We start from the raw sequence: 18,337 nt of genomic DNA, 5'->3' as shown, positions 1-18,337 counted from the left end.
AAACGCCATACACCGGTAGATTGTTTCTATTTTTTACACGACTTGTACCTGCATGGAATCGTTTGCACTCTTTTGCCGTAATATTTTAACCCACAAAATAATTAAGTAAAATAGCTGCAGTACTGTGATTGAATCTTTCACGCGGTTTGTAGTGGAAGTGTGACACGTGACATACTTGCTTCATCGGAGTCATAGCTGTTGGCCTCGTCTTCGTCTTCATCCATTGGCTGATGCTGCTGCCGTGAAGCCGGCGCGGGCACGGACGCAGCTGACGTCAGCGGTGCAGGCTGGCGTGAAAGCCTCTCTTCCCTGGCTGCGGGTGCCGCGTAACCACCGCCTCTCTCATCCCTTGGCGCCGCGGCTGAGTAGTTCACATCTGCCTGTGCTGGAGCGGCAGGCTGGCTCACTAAAGGAACAGGAGACCGTGTTTATAAAGCAGTCTACGATCAAATAAACAATAAAGAAAGCCAGAGAATCATTTTGACAGCAGAGCCATGTGGCAATCATGCGGTACGACTGTAATGCCAGCTGAGACCAGTCCCATGTGGTACCCAGCCACCTGAATTTTGCTGGATGTTTGCAGAACACTGACATTTCTGAGATGAAAGGTCAGCATGGTTTTATCCACCGCCTTAAATGCCACTGGATTGTGTGCCTAAAACCCATGGGCGCAACTAGACTTAAACTTTGGGTGGGGGATGGGGGGGGGGGACTAGCACATGGATTAGCGGAGACAGATACATCATAAGAGCTGAATCAAAATTACTTGTGGGGGGGCTCCTTTCGCTTTTCAGATGTGGTGTGTAAAACACAGAGTCATTCCTTGAGGCTACATGTGGCAAATAAATATTTTACAAGATATTTCACCATCCTTCCACTAAAGGAAGGTTTTGAAAATTGGAAGCAAATAATGCAGTTTAAGGCCATTTATTTAGTTACTGCTCTGTCCTTGCTTCATTTACCTGCACACAATATGTTTATGTTATTTTCTGAATATGATGTTACTATAGTAAACAGCTTTATGGCTGTTTGGGGGCAGCTGCCACCTATCCTAGCTCTATTGCACAAAGAATGTTGAATATATATTATTTGGTACTTTGTGACTACTCCCACCAAATATTTTTGAATTTGAAATGCTTGGGTAGTCATTTAGCAAGAAACACAACCCATGTTTGATAAGATTAGCTCTAATTACGTACACAAAGGATAGAAACTGAGCACACAAGCTTGATTATAGAGGATACCCCCACATCACAGATGGTGTCAATCTGGGACTACCAAGGATAAGAGATGTTGACCTAGTTTTCCATTTGGCACGCATTACACTGCATTCCGTTCCCCTTGTCTAAGTGAAAGGATCAGAAAATAAACAGAGCTTTAAAAGTCTTATGCATTTTTTACATTTTACTCCCTCTACCAAGCCACTGGGCAGCAAATAAGTAGCTGTTGTGGAGCTAAGCATGAGTAAAGGGATCAACCTTTGATGCCACTACATCCGTTGCTGCCATTTTAGTGAATAAATGCCATGGCAGCTCAGGGCTGACTTTCAAACATGCAACGTACCCCTAAACACAAATGGGAACAGATTATTAAATAGCAATAACATTCATGAAAATAATTTGCAACAGTGCTCGAAGAATGAGCATGTATTTACTGATAACAATGTTTGCAGATTTCTATTGAATTCTCGTGTGAAGCAAACAAAGTATGAAATAAGACTTCTTGGGGTGGAAGCTTAGTAGCAGTATGACAAAGTAATCCCAGAAAGAACTTTGGATGCATGAGTCTGTCGTCTAATAAGAGTGAAGGGGCTTCATTAGAACACTTGCATAACATTTTGGAGAAATCCTAGTGTGAGAAAAAGACTGGACTGCAGACATACTAGTCTCTGCTTTGTTGTGGCAGGCAGGAAATTAGGCACAATCACTAGGCCACGCAAACCTAATCCCAACCTCATTTCAGTTAATTTATTGGCTCAACTGAGCAGGAAGCAATTACTGCTGAGACAGAAAATACCTTCACGAAGTATTATCCATTTTAAGCACTGCTCCTCCTGCTAACATAGCCGTCTGCCCTATAAACTTCTGCAGAAGACAAGACAACCATGCTGGCCTCTGTCCTCAAAGAAGTCATCTCTCCCTTCCACATTCCCTCCTGCAGTCTCCTCAGCTAAATGTAACTGTTATAGCGAGGATCATGAGAGGTCTGCCTTCAGGCCCTATGTAGAAGGTGGGCAGCTGCTACTTCCAAGGGGTTCTTCTTGGCCTGCCCTAGTATCTCCTGCTCTCAAAATACTTGGTCACTTTTTCCTCTTTCCAATCTCTTTTCATTACCAACAGGGGAATCTAAACCAGCCCTCATTCATTTCCTCCAGGAAGCTGCAGACTGATGGAACTTCCTTCTCTGGCCACAAAGCAGCATTTTAAAACTCACTCTCTGCAAAGATAAGAAACATCCAAAACCACCTCAGATTCATGGATGCAGTAAAGACCTGGCTATTCCGTAAAAGGTGACACCCCTACTGCAAAGCAGTCCCAAATCCTAACAACCCCACAAAATTGAGTCAGTCACCTATGCACTGGTGGTAGGTATTCACATCTCTCACTCCTCTTGGCTCCACTCCAAGCTTAAGTGTATCTAATGATATTGCATGCATATATCTTTTCCCAAAAAACACTGAAAATATGCTCATTAGAACTGCATAATTTTGTACTGTGAACTACGTAATTCTGCTTAGGCCCTGATTACAAATGCCTTGGAGGAAAACAAGATATCTATTGCACATGTTAATTTGGATACTAAGAGGGGAGTCTGAATTTATCTGGTGTGATAAATAGCATCAATGGTGAGTTTTGTCTGAAAATGGGACGCAAGATACAGATTTTACTGTTCTTTGCACCAAAACCTGCATGCTCTGTTATTTACAAGGCACGTATGCCCCAGCAAAGTTTTCCCAGGTACATTTTGGCAAGGGAAAACTGTTGAAATTTACCTGGGAGAAATGTTGTGGGGCTTTTGATGTGGATATATGCTATACCAGGAGCTACCATACATTTCAAAATAAACTAGGGCAAACATAATCAGTGGCTTTAACCACTTAAGTTCATATAACACAAAGTTTTAAGCACTGTACAAAGGTGGGCACCACAAACTACAACATTTAAAAAATATATCTCAGACTTTTCTGAAAAGCATCAATGATGGGGCTTTTAAAGCTGTACCTAATTCTGAATGACTAACCATTACTCCACAGCACACAACATAATTAGGATATCTGCAAGTGTGGTGATTTAAAATAGAAAGCAACATAACTGATGCCCTGGACTTTTGAGACTTTTAAGCTATAGGGGTTCTAGTATACAACACATTGTAAATTTAGCATTACTTGAAAACTGTTTAAGTTAAATATATAGATTTGTGGTCTATATTACACAGGCTACATGATATTTTATAGTTTTGCAGGATTGGTTTAGCTATTTTATTAATCCCATAAGGATGAAAAGGTAAGATGCCTTTGTTGGAATTAAAGTTCAAACCCATGTCCAGCGGGCTTTAGAGTTGGTTGAGTGACTGAAGGTTCAAGCCAGGCTCGAAACAGATGCCTTGCTCTGCCTCACCTTGAGGTCCTCTTAGACCCTTAAGACCAAAAAGAACCAAGTTTGCTTGAGACTTTTCACTGACACTCTAACCTTATGCAGCAAGAATTAAAAGCAAAGCATTGACCTGTGATGTAACACAAGAGAAAGTAATAGCCATCTAGTGTCTGAAATTCACAATGAGAAACCAGAAAACAGCGTTAAATCTGGTCTTCTTTGCTTGAGTAAATGGTGTGATCCTAGGCAGTTTTTAATTTCACCACACCTCCTTTTATTATTGTACATGGCAGCACCTTGAAATACGTGAGCACTGTATAAAAACGTCTTGCATTTGATTTAATAGTCTATAATGCTTTTACACGTATAATAAGAATCTAGGCCACATTTAGGGTGCACATGACAACTGTCTTGCCTTTTAGTGCCTTATTTATGGGATTTTGGTATAGGGCAGTGCAACAAAACACATTGCTTTACTGCCCTGTGCTACAGTGAAAGGGCAGGAATGCATCATATTTTTGCAATATGGTACATTCCCATTCTTTCACCCTGTGCTGCTGCTGTTTCTGCAGCCTAATGCCAATACAGGCACCCTCGCACCATGGTGCAAGGGGGCCTCTGTTGCATGCAGGATTGTTTTTGTGCAGGAAGGGGCACCTTCCTGCACAAAAACAATGCTAATAGGGGTTTTCATTTTTCTATCTGTGGAAATGAATATATTTCTCCTCGTTACGCATCATCTTGTGAAGCGTACGGATTTGGCACTTCCCCAGGTTTACATGATTTTGAAAATCTGGGGTAGCGTCAAATTCCATTGGTATTGCGTGGGAAAACCCACTGCAATGCCCATAGAATTCCTCCGGGGCGCAGAGTAAGGCGACACAGCGATTCGCGGTGCATCGCCTTAGTCATGATTTATGAGGCCACTCAAAGCCATGCAAGGTGGCTTTGCGTGGCATCTACATTGAAATGAGAGCTCCTCATCCGAAGTATGTACAGCAGGGTGTATTACATGACACACATAATATATGACAATGACTCAAAAATGTGAGTCAGGAGATGTTACTTAAGACATTGAGGGCTACAAGGTATAAGAGTCAGATGTCATCCATACTGGTAGGCAGTGGCGTAGCGTGGGTGGGGCTACAGGGGTGGTTGCCCCGGACACAATATTCTTAGGGGTGAAAACTTTTTAAAGAAAAAAACATTTATGGTGGATGGGACTAGCGTCACCTCAGTGCTGTTGTCTGCAGGTGCAGGTTATGCTGTCTTGCCCACCTTTCCCCTCCGAAGGGCTGCACAGAGCTGTGCCCTCATGCATCTCTCATGGCCTCGGGCAGGTGGGAGCTGCTTGCGCTGTTTCCTGGTGGCAGTAGAGCAGTGCCAGTGGCACAACAGTGGAACATCTCTTGTGGTATCATAGCACCGTACAAGGAATCAGTTCCTGTTTTTGGCAGGCAGAAGGAGCATTTCAAGAACGAGTTCTGCGCTTGCTGCCTGATGTCATGTGTCGGTTTGGGATGGTGGGTTGAGTCACCTGGAGGACCAAAAACTTGACGCAAGTCCAATACTTTTCCTCTTGATCACAGAGTGTCCAGCAGAGAGCAGCAGAGAACCGCAGAAGCGTCGAGCGAGCGAGCACCAGAGCACCAGAGCACCTGAGAGCCACGGAAGTGGAAGTGGTGAGAGAGCTGAGCCCGGTCAAGCTACAGACCTATTCCGACCGGGTGCCTGACCCCCCCCGGACCTCGTCGGGGACCTCCAACCCCAGAGGCGGCGCAGCATCCGAACGAGAACAGCTCTAGACGTGAGCAAGCTCAACCTCCACCGAGCTCGCACCTGAAGCTACGTAGGGGCGGAGACAGTGCACGGGAGCTCTGCTGCTCTGAAGCTCTGGCCCCGGATCAGCCGCATCATCGGAAGAATCTCTGCGGCTACCTGGCTACCTGCCTGCCCGCCAGCACCCGCACTGAACCCTGACCCCTGACGGCATCAAGGGAGTCTCGGTGGTTTGCCAGGATCAGGCACAAGCCCATTGTCTTATAAAAAAGAGCCAAGCGCAAGGTATCTGCCCGACTCACTGAGTCCTGAGCTAGGACCCGGCGACTTGTGATCCGCGCATCGGGATTGCACCCACTGCCTCCAGTAAGTACAGCCAGCCCGTCCAGCAGCAGCAAGAGGTGAGGAGAGGAGCAGAGCTGATACCTACTAATTTACTGGTTCTGACCCAGCTAACGCTCCCCTGACCCCAATCCCCCCCAGGAAACCTAGGGGGGGAGCCAGAGCAGGCTGGAGACCCTGAAGACGCGACGCGATGCACGGCAGGCAGGCAATCTAGGAAAACTGCAGAGAACCACAGAGAGCCGCCAGCAGCGATCCAGCGAGCTAGCAGGAACAGCCGGGATAGCCCGGAAAGGGGCAGCAGGACAGCAGGTAAGCCGCGAATCGCGAACCGAGAGCTGTGAGGGGAGGCATCGGGGGAGAGAGGACCAGACCCCGGACCAGGACCCAGGACCCGGGCTGAGGTTGAGCAGTTGAGCAATTCAGCCCACAGAGGCCCCCACAGAGAACAGATAGCTTTGAGTCGCTAAATAATAAGAGCACAGGAAAGCATAAGCGGCGACCGCAGAAGGCAGGTTAGCAGAGCAGTAAAAACGTGGACAGTCCACCAGTAGCAATCAAAAGTAACACAAGCCACAGGGAAGGAACGCCAAGAGTTGAAAAGGAGCCCAACAAGGCACAAAAGCAAGGGTAAAGGACAACAGAAGCACCGGCGCAGATTATTAGTTGACAGAACAGGACAACGCATACAATAGGACAACATGAGGTCAGGAAGAGAAAGAAAACCCCCAACTAAGCAAACAGCGAAGAACAAAAGGAAAAACACATCCTCAAGCGTAGGACCATTAACAAAAAACAAACGACTATCCAATAGCCCCAACGACATAGACTTACAAGGGAGTCTTAACACTAAAATTGACTCCTTCACAGATGAAAAACAATCAATAGAGACAGACCAAACCAAGACCTTAACTTCCGATCTACCACTAACCAAAAAAACGAGAAAGAGACAGGATCTAATCAACTTTGCAGGTCAGCATCCAACAACTAAATATGATTTCCAACCAAAAATCTACAGCAAATTCACCTTTTTAAAGAACCCGGGAAATGAGATTACTCATCAAACTATACTGCAACAGGTTTGCAAACCCCATTGCAACCCGCTGACGCAAGTAAACCTTTGCCCCAAGCCTATAATCAAACTGTAGTCGAACTACATAAGCCTCCAAGTCTAAGGGAGAATAAAGATCAAATCATAGATAAAACCGGGGTCAGAGAAGAACTGGAACCAGACGACATTAACCTATCGCCGAACGAAGGCGTAACTATACCAGGTGACATCAATCCAGCCCCGTTAACGGAAGGTCAAATCCAGGAACCAATTGCACCCCGTAAAATGCAAAAAGATGTCACACCAGGCAAACTTGTTTCAGAGCTGGATGACTCACCAGGACCTCCTGGCAACCGTACCCCAAATAGAGAGATCTCCCCAACTCAACTTCCAACTCTCAGTTCCGCACCTACAGAGATAACGGCCAAGATGTATGCAAAAAAAGACTCAGAAATCAATCCATCCAGCGCCCACGAATTTTGTTTTGAGTCAGAACTAAATTACCCCTTTGACAACAAGGGTCAAGTTCCTGAGGAAAAAGTAACATGCCCAAAAAATTCCTCCCCCATCAAAGCAACAAGGGACTCATTCTTCTCGGAAAAAGATATGACCTTCCTGGTAACACAAGAATGGAACGATCTAGTGGCCGCTTATAACGCAAAACAACCCGCGAACCGTTCAAGAACTGAGAGCATACACCAGTCCCCAGAAGGGACAAGAGATCCCACTGACATCTTCTGGACAACTTTACTTAATACAATTCAACTATCATCCACAGCCCTCCAGTATCAATCAGACAAATTAGACTTACAACTGATAGTTTTACACAAGCTGGCGGAGGCTACAACGGGGATCGAAAGAAAACTCGCCGATCTTAACGGCCTTATCAAAAGAGGACAAGAGTCAGCAAAACTAACTCAAATTGAAAGAACTAATTGCGTATGCTCACCGATAATCGACAAACTATCTTCATTACCAACGATGCTAGGAAATCTCTTGGAGGATATAAAATCAACAACAACAAAGCCATTAACAAACAATGCAAGGTTGGAAAGCCCATCTTGCGACATAGTTCTAACTGTACAAGAAAACGACTTAGTCGGCGCCACACAGCAACGGCTCCAGCAGCCAAACCTCGCAAAAACAACAGAAGCGACCTCAGAGAACAACTCTGCAAAAGGTCAAGTAGACCTAGTGCAGGATTTAAAAAACGCGCGCGCCCGAAGAAAACAAATAAGGAAGGGTAGGTATAATAAACCAGCTAACCAACCGCCCACACAAGAGATCGACCCGGTAACCCCACCAAAGGTGCAGGATCAGCCGGGAGCTACATCCCAACTTATGGAATACAAAAATCCCTCACCTCAACAGATAAATCAATCAGTTAAAGAGTCTCCATCCAAAACAAGAATAGGAACTTTGACCATTACTAACAACGAAACCAGGGAACAATCAGGGCAGGAGTTACAGTGCCACCCAAGATCTCCAACCCACAAGACCAATAAGGGCTATAGCGCACGCCAAGCAGAGGAACCACCAGCGGACCCAGAAGCCGGCAAATATACCCAAGAGGAATCTGAAATCTCTAGAACATCGGCCACAGTAATCGCTCACCCAACAAACAGCACACATCTCACAACACAGCCAAAAACCAAAGAACCGAAAGGCAACTTGCAAGCAGACATCACAACAGTAGAAGATAGCAGCACAACCAAAGAATCAAAACATAGCACAAGAACAATCCATAGTTCAAAATTACCCAATACCCAGAGTTTACAAGAGAACCATACAATCAACCAACAATCACACCAGGAATCGCGGCCCCCAAGCGAATCTGAATCTGATATAATACTTTTTATACCCGAATTTAAATCTAGGGGAAGAGCAGACACCCTAAATAGGGGTAATATACTGAAGTTAATTAATTCAATTGACAAATTAGAAAATATAAACACCCTCGACTTGCTCGCCATCGAATTCCATCCAGCCCAATCGCCCAATGGAAATGAAATAACGAAGACCTTCTGGACAACTAACAATATTGTTAACCAAATAATGCAGGAAACAAGCAGATTCTCCCATTGCGGAATCAAACTCCAAGCAGTAAAAAGGCCAGCATATCCTACTCCGCTACTCGAAGAAAGCCACCGGGGACGCCATCAAAATGTCAAATCGATTTTGAAAGGTGCTCTCAGTCGATCGCCGGGAGCAGGAAACCACCAAACTAATCTTCAACGACTAAGCCCTAATCAACTAGCTCTATGCAGAACAACTATAACACGGACCGTAAATTGACATGCAGCACCAGCACCAACTACCAATTTAGGAGATACCTCAAGATCTAATCTTAAAATTTGCAGCTGGAACATAAACGGTCTCATGGACAAACTAGAGGACCCCGAAATAATAAATTATTTTAACACCTTCGACTTGATACTCCTACAGGAAACATGGGAGACAAACAAAATATCACTACAAGGCTATACAAGTCAATCCCACCCGGCAACCAGTAGCTCCCCATTCGGACACAGGTCAGGAGGATTGGCAATATTCGCTTCAATAACAACAATAGGTGAAATAAAAACAATTACAGTAAACCTAACTCCACCAAACGCGATACAGGTATTATCATTAACACTTACATCCAACTCAACCACTAAAGAGCTATACATCGTCAATCTATATATACATCCAAAGCACAGATACTCCGGTTCAACGGAACTCGTCAAAGTACTAACAAAATTAATGGAAGACAGGGATATGGAAAAGACGTTTATAGCAGGCGACTTTAACCTTCATCTCTTTGGCGACAAAACAACAGACGATATGACCAAGGAAATGGACAAAGTTTGGGAAATTCCAAGTCAATCTTTCCCGACCCGAAGCAAACCTACAAAAACAGCTTCCCAACTGTTGAAAGAGCTAGAGCAACTAAACTTGAGAGTACTCAACGGTCGCCACGAAGAGGACATTCCACCGGCACCAACATTCTTCTCCTCAACAACCACCTCATATCTAGACTATATGTTGGTGACTCTTCCACTTTACGAGAAAATAAGTAAATTTAGAATAGGAGAAGGCTCTCAAAGTGACCACCTTCCTTTGGAAGCCAATCTGAGCTTGACTTGTGAAAACAAAGCAGAGGTGCAAAAAAGCCAAACTGGCATAGATTACACAGTAAACTACAGACGAATAAGGTGTAAAACGTCAGATATTGAGAAGTTAGCGGCCAGCGCAAAAGCCATCATACACCTAACACCCAGCCCACATTTTAATTTAACCAACATCTGGGCAAATTTCACACAGACATTGGGAGCTAAACATGGGACTGAACTAAAAACCCACAAAGGACACACCTCACGGTCAACCTTCGGAAAAATAACAACGCCAGAGATAAAAAACATAAAACGAGGTATAACAAAGATCCTCAAGCGACTCCGGAAAGACCCCAACACCGATACCCTACAACAGGAGCTTCGTACTCAAAAAGCTCAATTAAAAAAGAAAATTTGGGCAAGGAAAAGACAACTGAAAGAGGATTTCTGGGTAAAAATCGCCTACAGTTCCAAACAAAAGAACAGCTCTAACTTCTGGAAAATAATCCATAATCTTCAGCACCCGGGCCACAAAGGAATAGACTCTAATATATCAGAATCTGACTGGGCCAATTTTCTAGAAGCACACTTCAATACAGTTGCTCTGGAAGAGGAGACCTCCATCGGCGATGATCGGCCTGATGATACGCATCTGAACCTAGAAAAGGTTAGCACATCCATTAAAGTAGAAAATTCACTTTACATGAATAAGTCAACTCACCACCAAGCACAAAAGGAGTTCAGAGAACAACCATCACCATCTGATCTAATAGAGTATAAGGAGGATACCCATTACCCAGAAATAGCGTACAGAATCATATCCCAAATATCTAAAGGTAAAACAGAGGGAGCCCCCGGTCCAAACGGGATACCGCCAATATTGTACTAAAACGATGCAGCATTTTGGAGCAAAATTCTAGCACCAGTCTTCTGTGAAATTAGAACAACAACTATAATTCCACCATCTTGGAAAGGATCAATCATAAGCCCGATCTACAAAAAGGGGGCCAGGAATGATCCTAGAAGCTATCGCCTGATAGCACTTATCGACACCGAGGCGAAATACTATGCGGGCCTAATTCTGGAGGACTTAACAGCTTGGGCAACTGGAAAAAACATCATCACAGTAACCCAAACCGGGTTCCGAAGCGGCCATGGAACTACAACAAACATCATGGCGCTAACCCTTTTGATAGAAGTGGCGAAAACCACCAGAACCTCCCTATTTCTAAGCTTCATCGATTACTCCGCCGCCTTCGATAATGTAGACCGGCACAAGCTTTGGCAGAAACTGGATAAATGGGGACTTCCAGGACCGCTTTTACAGCAGTTGGTAGAACTCCACACCAACACTTGGGTCAGGATCAAACTAGGTTCTGGGAGACTTCTTTCCAGAAAAATACAGACCAACAAGGGGCTGAAACAAGGCTGCGTCTTGGCCCCAATGTTATTTAATCTTTTTCTAGCAGATCTTCCAAGAGAGCTTACAACAATTACATCTCATGCACCACGGTTGGGCGACATATTATTGTCTAACCTCCTTTACGCCGACGACTTGGTCCTCATCAGCCGGTCCCCTATTGGCCTTCAACATCTTCTAGACAAAACAAACGAATTCTCCAAAGTTAATTCATTAACAATCAACCTAAACAAAACCAAAATAATGACAATAAATTATCATAAAAAAAGGAAATGTCTATGGCGTTTGGATAGTCAGAAACTAGAGCAGGTGCTAACCTACAAATATTTAGGCATCATATTAGACTGCAATGGATCCTTGAAACAGCAATTAGAAGCCATTCGTCGGAAGGGCACAACCTTCTCCATGTCGATAAAGCCACTCCAGAAAGCCCTTCCAGACCGGTCCCTCGGCCCTCTCTTGCAGGTAATAAAAGCTCGCTTACAACCAATGCTTACCTATGGCTTCGAATCAATGCAAGGCAAAGACGCAACAATATTGGATAACATCATCAGTCGTGCATATAGGGTAATATTCCACCTTACAACTTACTCGTCACCAGCTCAAATTCGCCTAGAGTTCGGCTTACAAAAACAAACAGTGGAGAGAAGAGGCGCATACATAAAAAGCTGGTGGAAAATTAGAAAAGCTGAACAAGGAACACTAAATGCACATCTCTGGATTGAACTGATAAAACGAGACAAATCCCCAGCAAGGACCTATTTAATGGAATCACTGGCCATCTTGGGTCTAACAGAACTGTGGGAATCTCCAACCGATGCCGGTACCTTCAAAAGAGTGGTAAGAAAAGTCACCAAGGCGATCTCATTGAAAGAGGACAAGGCAACTTTAGCCAAGAGAGAGCATGGATGGGGAGTTTTGAAAGATTACACAACTCTCAAACCACAACAGTACCTAATAACGGGTCTCACACACAAAACAAAAAATAAGTTCCTTAACCTCCGCCTAGGAAATATACCCATTATGCCACACTTAGCACCCTGGAAGAGGGATAAAACAAAAATTCTTTGCAGACTATGCCTCTCTGGCAAGGAGGACCTAATACACATTATCTGTATTTGTAAAAACCTTTTGGACATAAGGCGTTCCCTGCTCCGGACCCTTTGGAACCAGAGGAGGATAACCAGCTGCAGACAGGCCGTGTTGCTCTGTTTTAACCCCACGGAAACTCAATTAAATTGCAGAACAACAACATTTTTTGAAATAGTTGCGGACAGACTCAAAGAAAAAACCGGACACCAATAGACTCAAACTAAGATTTTTTAAAAATCTTTTAAAGACCTCAAATAAGCTGATATTCTCCTTTTAATCGGTTGTTTTAAATCTAAACTTTTTAACAATGAAACTATGCTATTAAATGTTGTGAGTTTTTATTAACTGTGCAATAAACAAATCTTAAATCTTAAACCTGGGGGTGTGGCATTCATTTGTTCTTTAATCTATTATTCAGTCTTTCACCATTCATTCTGTCCTTCCATCTGTATGCCCTTCCATATCCAAACCTATTCAACCATTTCCGAGCCTATCCATCAACTATGCTTCCATCCATCCCTCCATCCACCCTTTCACTCTTTCATCCATCATCCATTCATCCTTTAACCCATCCAACCATCCATCCATCCATTCACTCATCCATCCAGCCATCCTTTCACTTACTCATCCTACCAGTCACTCATTGGTCCATCCATTCACAATTTCACTCATCCATCCTTTCATCCAGCGCTTCACCCCCCTTTCACTCATCTATGCATTCTTTCATTCCTCCATCCTTACATCTTCGTTTCACTCATCCATACACCCATTCGCCAATACACCCTGTCAGTCATCCATCCATACTTTGACTCATCCATCCTACCTTTCTCTCTCCATCCCCCTTTCACTTAGCCATCCTTTCACCCATCCATCCACCCAACAAACAATCCATCCACTCACGAACCCATCCATTGACCCTATCATTCATCATACATCTTTTCTCTTATCCATCCACCCTTTCACTCATCTATCCATCCTTTTGCCCATCTATCCTCCCTTTCACTCACTCATCCAACCTTACATCCACCCTCTCACTCATCAATCCATCCATTCAACCATTCAACCTTTCACTTATCAATTAATCAATCCATCCATCATTTCACTCATCCATCTGCCCATTCACTCACCCATCATCCACCCTTTCATTCATCTATCTATTCTTTCACTCATCCATCCACCCTTTTACCCATCTATCCACCCTTTTACCCATCCATCCACCCTTTTACTAATACATCCACCATTCCACCCATACATCCACCATTCCACTCATACATCTATGTATTTACTCTTTCTCTCATGCATCCTTCCACTCACTCATCCATCCATCCATCCTTTCATCCATCCATTCACCCTTTCACTCATCCATTCACCCTTAAACTCATCCATTCATCCCTTCAATAATCCATCCAGCCATTTATTTACCCATTCCTTCACTTACTTACTCGCCCACCATTTCACATTAAGTATGAGCTGAGCCTTTGTCTGCAGAGTTGCAGACAAAAGAGGCCCATCAAGAACTTTACCCTTGCTGTTGTTCCCAAAGCAAGGCTGGGGCGGGGTAGGGCTCACTATGCCCCTGCACTTAGGCAATCTGAAAACTTGGAAGTCATGAGTCAAGCATGATGCTCAGTGCCGGGACCTGAGGTGACTGCAACATGGTGTTTCCAGGGCTTTAAGTGGGTTGAAAAAACTTGGGGGTCTCTCCAAAAGGCGTGTCAGATGTAATTAAGGCCGTGGCTTAAAACAAGTAGCTAAAAATCTGTGCTTAGAATAGTGTGCTGCCTGACTGGTATTCTGCTACTTCTGTTATGGCATCCAGATATATAATACATCACACCTAAAACAAGCCCAAAGTATTGGCTTTGTCAATGGTTGTTAGTTGCATAGAATAAAAAAGCAGCAACTATGGCTTCATTGTATATAATATTGAAAATGCTCATGTTCTAAAATGATGAGACTGTGAAAGACCCATAGCCCCTTCTTTTCACTGTCTTTCGCTGGCTTCTTTTCATGAACTGGATTCTGCCCATTTCTTTCATTTCATGAGGTGAAATATTTTTCTTTATATACTGTTAAAACAGAATTCCCTGCCCTAGACCGAGGCAGGAGGAGGCCCACCACATGCTTTAACAGCCCAGACTGGCCCAATGTCATTCTGTATGTGACAATCGGCCGGCATACAGAATGACAATGGGCAGGGTGGGCTGCTCTTGTGCTCAGAGGAAGAGTGCGAGGCAGCCTCATCAGGGAGTTGAGGCTTCTCGCAGGGGAACAGCGCTGTTCCTCAATGCCCAAAATTACGGACAAGAAGCGTCCGTTAAAGGGATCATCATGGACAACCGACGTGAGCTCCAAATCAGGGACGGTCCGTGAAATTTATGAACGGTTGGCCACCTTACTTGAAGGTCAGGCTGCTAGGCACCAGCTCCAGCCCGGCCAGCCCAGTCGACGGCAGCTGACCTCTTGTTTTACCACTATAGATAGTTATACAATAAACCAGTTCTAACTTTACCAAGCTGGCCCTGAGTAAGGGTAGTATACCTAATTGCATTTGGTCCTGAAAAAAAGCCACAGATCCCTCCTGGAACAGCAGGGCATGAAACATGTCAACCCAAGGTTTCATCACGGATGGAACAAAAAGATATCCGTCAAAAGGGCACGTGGGGCATTGCAGCTCCGTCCCCATGAAGAGCAAAAGCCCAATGATGAAGCGTGACACCCATATAGGTGTGTGAGGGCAACACTTTCTGATAAGAAAGTCACCCCCAATTTGTATATTCCAACTGTTCCCTCTACTCTCTTTATAGGAACAGCTACCCCTTTCTGTTGATATAGAGTTGGTACATGTTACACGATTTTACATTTAGAGGCAGATGCAATAGGAGGTCATAAAAAGTAGTGCAAATTGTGCTCTGACGTTTTGCGTCCCGTCTCTAATTTTATGATGAGACCTATGTACTAAAAAGCAGCCCATATTCCTTAAAGGAATTGTTGCCATTTAAAAAAAAAGAATTCTGGTTTGGGAACACTTAAGGAGAGCAGACACTGGCCCTCTAAATCTCAGTTTGCCCTCCCAAAGCACATCCGATACCAAATCACAAAGAGGAAGGTGTCCCTTTGAAAAACTTTCCATGGGATCCCCCCCCTTTATAAATTAATTACCATCTTCTTTGAGGGGTTGGCAAATGATCAATGGTCTATGTTTGTAATTGTGGCTATCAGCCCATTCCTAATTGCGATTTGATGTAGGTCGCTAAACTTGTTTTGTGGGTTGGTAAAGCTTTTCTGACATGCTAAATGGGTTTAGTACATCTCTAAAAGCTATTTTGTAGTTACAAATCTTGTAATTTTGTAAATCACAGGGTTTGCGACAGCAAAATATCTTTGTACATCTAGCCCTCAGCTCCTTATGCTTTATCACAATCACCACTTTAAATGGGGAAGTGAGGAGTAATATAAACAGGAGCTACATGGCTAAATTGCACTGAAGGGGATTGAGCTGGAAGCATTTCTAAACAGTAAATACAGCAGGATATTGCATATGCGGTGATACATCTTATATAGCTCTGGCCAATACATTACTATATAATTCATGACGGATGGTCATTTTGATCCAAACATTTTCCATTAGCATGACAGATGCATTAAGGAGATAATCTACAATGTATTTTACATGTAGAACCATTCTGTGAATTTCAACATGTCTTTGACACATGGGACATTGTAACCCATATTGCTGAGATACACTCTTGGACTTGGATGTTCATTTAATGTGAAGCTTCTCTTTTTGGGAACTAACATGTTCTGTTATATATTTGACTACAAGTAGAGCTATCTATCTATCGTTTATTCTGTGGCTCGGTATTAAGTAAGTATGCCCCATAGGCTAGTTACTAATATATTTCCCTCCTAAGTGCACTGATCTCATCGTTACAAATAGTTCCCCAGGGACACCATAAATTAGTACTATTATCATGCACTGTTCATGAAGCCAACACTTGGAGGTATTCATATTCAAATCATATTACATTTTCAATTAGAAAAAACATCTTAATACACATGTCCATATAAACATTATGTACAAGAATAACATATAATCATATTTCTTAAAACAAGCTATTCATGAGCATTTTATAGAATGTGATATACCAATGCAGATTTTATGTTTCAAACATGAAAAGTAGTTCAAATGCTTTATAATTAGTTTTAATGCTCTTTTGATCAAACAAATGCTTTAAATAAACCTTTTGCTCTACAAGAAAGAAATGGCACAGTAAAAATGTATGAGTCAACCCATCAGAATTTAATTAGACCATTCACAACTAAACCTATAAGCTTTTTCATTTGGCCTATCGATTGTCAAAGTGATAAGTCTATTGCCCCGGCCCTACTAAAGTAATTCTCCAATGGACCATATGGTGAGTTGCAAGAAGCAAAACACTTGAAGCACAGTGCTCCCTTCTGAACTTTGTAAAATGCTACAGTGTGTTTTGACAATATATAACTTTTATCATCAGTCAATGATACATGCTTCACTGACTACATTCAAGAACTATAAAGGTTTACATTTGACTAAATCCTCTTCACAAGATACAACATATTTAACAAATCGATTCATTATGTAGGCTCTGTTTCAATAGTGGTCTAATTTTCATACTTAAAGATGTCCCTCCGACAGAAATAAACGACAGACTAAATCTCCCTGTTAAATAATCCATTTATGAATGTTATTCCTAATAATGTGTGTCCTAGTTCAAAGCTCATAGCGCCAACTTCAGCGTAAAAGCTTCTACTGGTAATGCAGTTGGATTACATAATAACTTCTTTATTGTTCTATTTTGCATGTCCTTATGTAGAGCCCCAGGTTTCATAATTAAGTCTGCTGCCCCATTTTATTTAATCGGGACTGTTTCCTGTAAATAAGTGTGTTCTCAATGTAGTATTAATCCTCCCTATACAAGTTTCAATCTGCATATGTTATTGGCAAAGGCAATTGAACAGTATGGTGATCCTTTCAAAGAAGCATAAAATGTTATACCAATATATCTATAACTTTTGTTTTTGTTGATTCCACTACTTGAGTTTTAATAATATCAAATGTTAAGTCCGAGCATCAACCTTTGGTGGGTTACCCTGAACTTCAGTAAGAATACATAAATATCTTCTAAAAAAAATGTAAATAATAAAAGGGCTAAAACCCAACATTGCTTAAGAATGCTCCTTACTTCGAATCCTTCTGTAAGATAACCATTGAAGCCTAGCCAAACACTAGCCCAGGTTTTAGTGTGCAAATACTGATTGAATGAAGCGTGAACGTCTACAAAACAAGCAAAGTGGTCAACTTCAGTATGATCTTTCACACTAAATAACTTGAGGTGATTATCTGATGGTTTGTGCCAAGACATGTCCTATGTTTTCACAAGAGGAATCCATGTTTTAGATTGAACGTATTCCTCAAGGAATTCTATTCTAGGACAAGCCTTGCAAATATTCATGATGATGAATCTAATAAGGAAATAAGCCAAGAGGCATAGGGACCCTTTAAGTCCCCACTGTTTTTTAGAGATGGGTGTGATCATAGTCCCCTCTAGGTTGGCATGTCACCTGTTTTTTTGACAAGTATGAAATGGGGATAAAAGAAGACCTTGGATAAACATGTACAATATATGTTGTTGAGTTACATCAGATGTCATCTCTTCCTCACTAGACAAAACCCCAATCTCTGGTAACATCCAAAATCTACATTAACGTTTTTCTTAATGAGAATTTATTTTATCATTCAGGCTTTAACAATATCTTCCTTCATCTTCCTTTTGAGCAGACATTTATATTCCCTCAATTCCTGCTTATATCTCACTAATTTCAGGAGGAAAGGTGTTTAATATCATTTCTTAATAATGTTTTTACACTCATCCCCACACTGAAACATTCCTCATCAAACCACAATTCGTTTTTGTCATATAAA

The 18,337-nt window shown here is 42.7% G+C and overlaps 1 protein-coding gene across 1 annotated transcript in view; it reads right to left on the bottom strand.

Annotated features, from left to right (window-relative positions):
* The window catches only part of RPH3A (rabphilin 3A), an 889,811-nt gene that overhangs the window by 119,181 nt on the left and 752,293 nt on the right, over positions 1–18,337 (bottom strand). The window contains exon 11 of the mRNA XM_085633027.1: positions 176–406. Within this exon, the coding sequence (XP_085489153.1) occupies positions 176–406 (231 nt within the window). The remainder of the gene's footprint in view (positions 1–175; positions 407–18,337) is intronic.

Source organism: Triturus cristatus, chromosome 11 (genome assembly GCF_964204655.1).
Source record: "Triturus cristatus chromosome 11, aTriCri1.1, whole genome shotgun sequence".
NCBI classification, from domain to species: Eukaryota; Metazoa; Chordata; class Amphibia; order Caudata; family Salamandridae; genus Triturus; species Triturus cristatus.
Note: the sequence above shows the minus strand (reverse complement) of the source record. Positions and strands in the feature narration are given on the sequence as shown.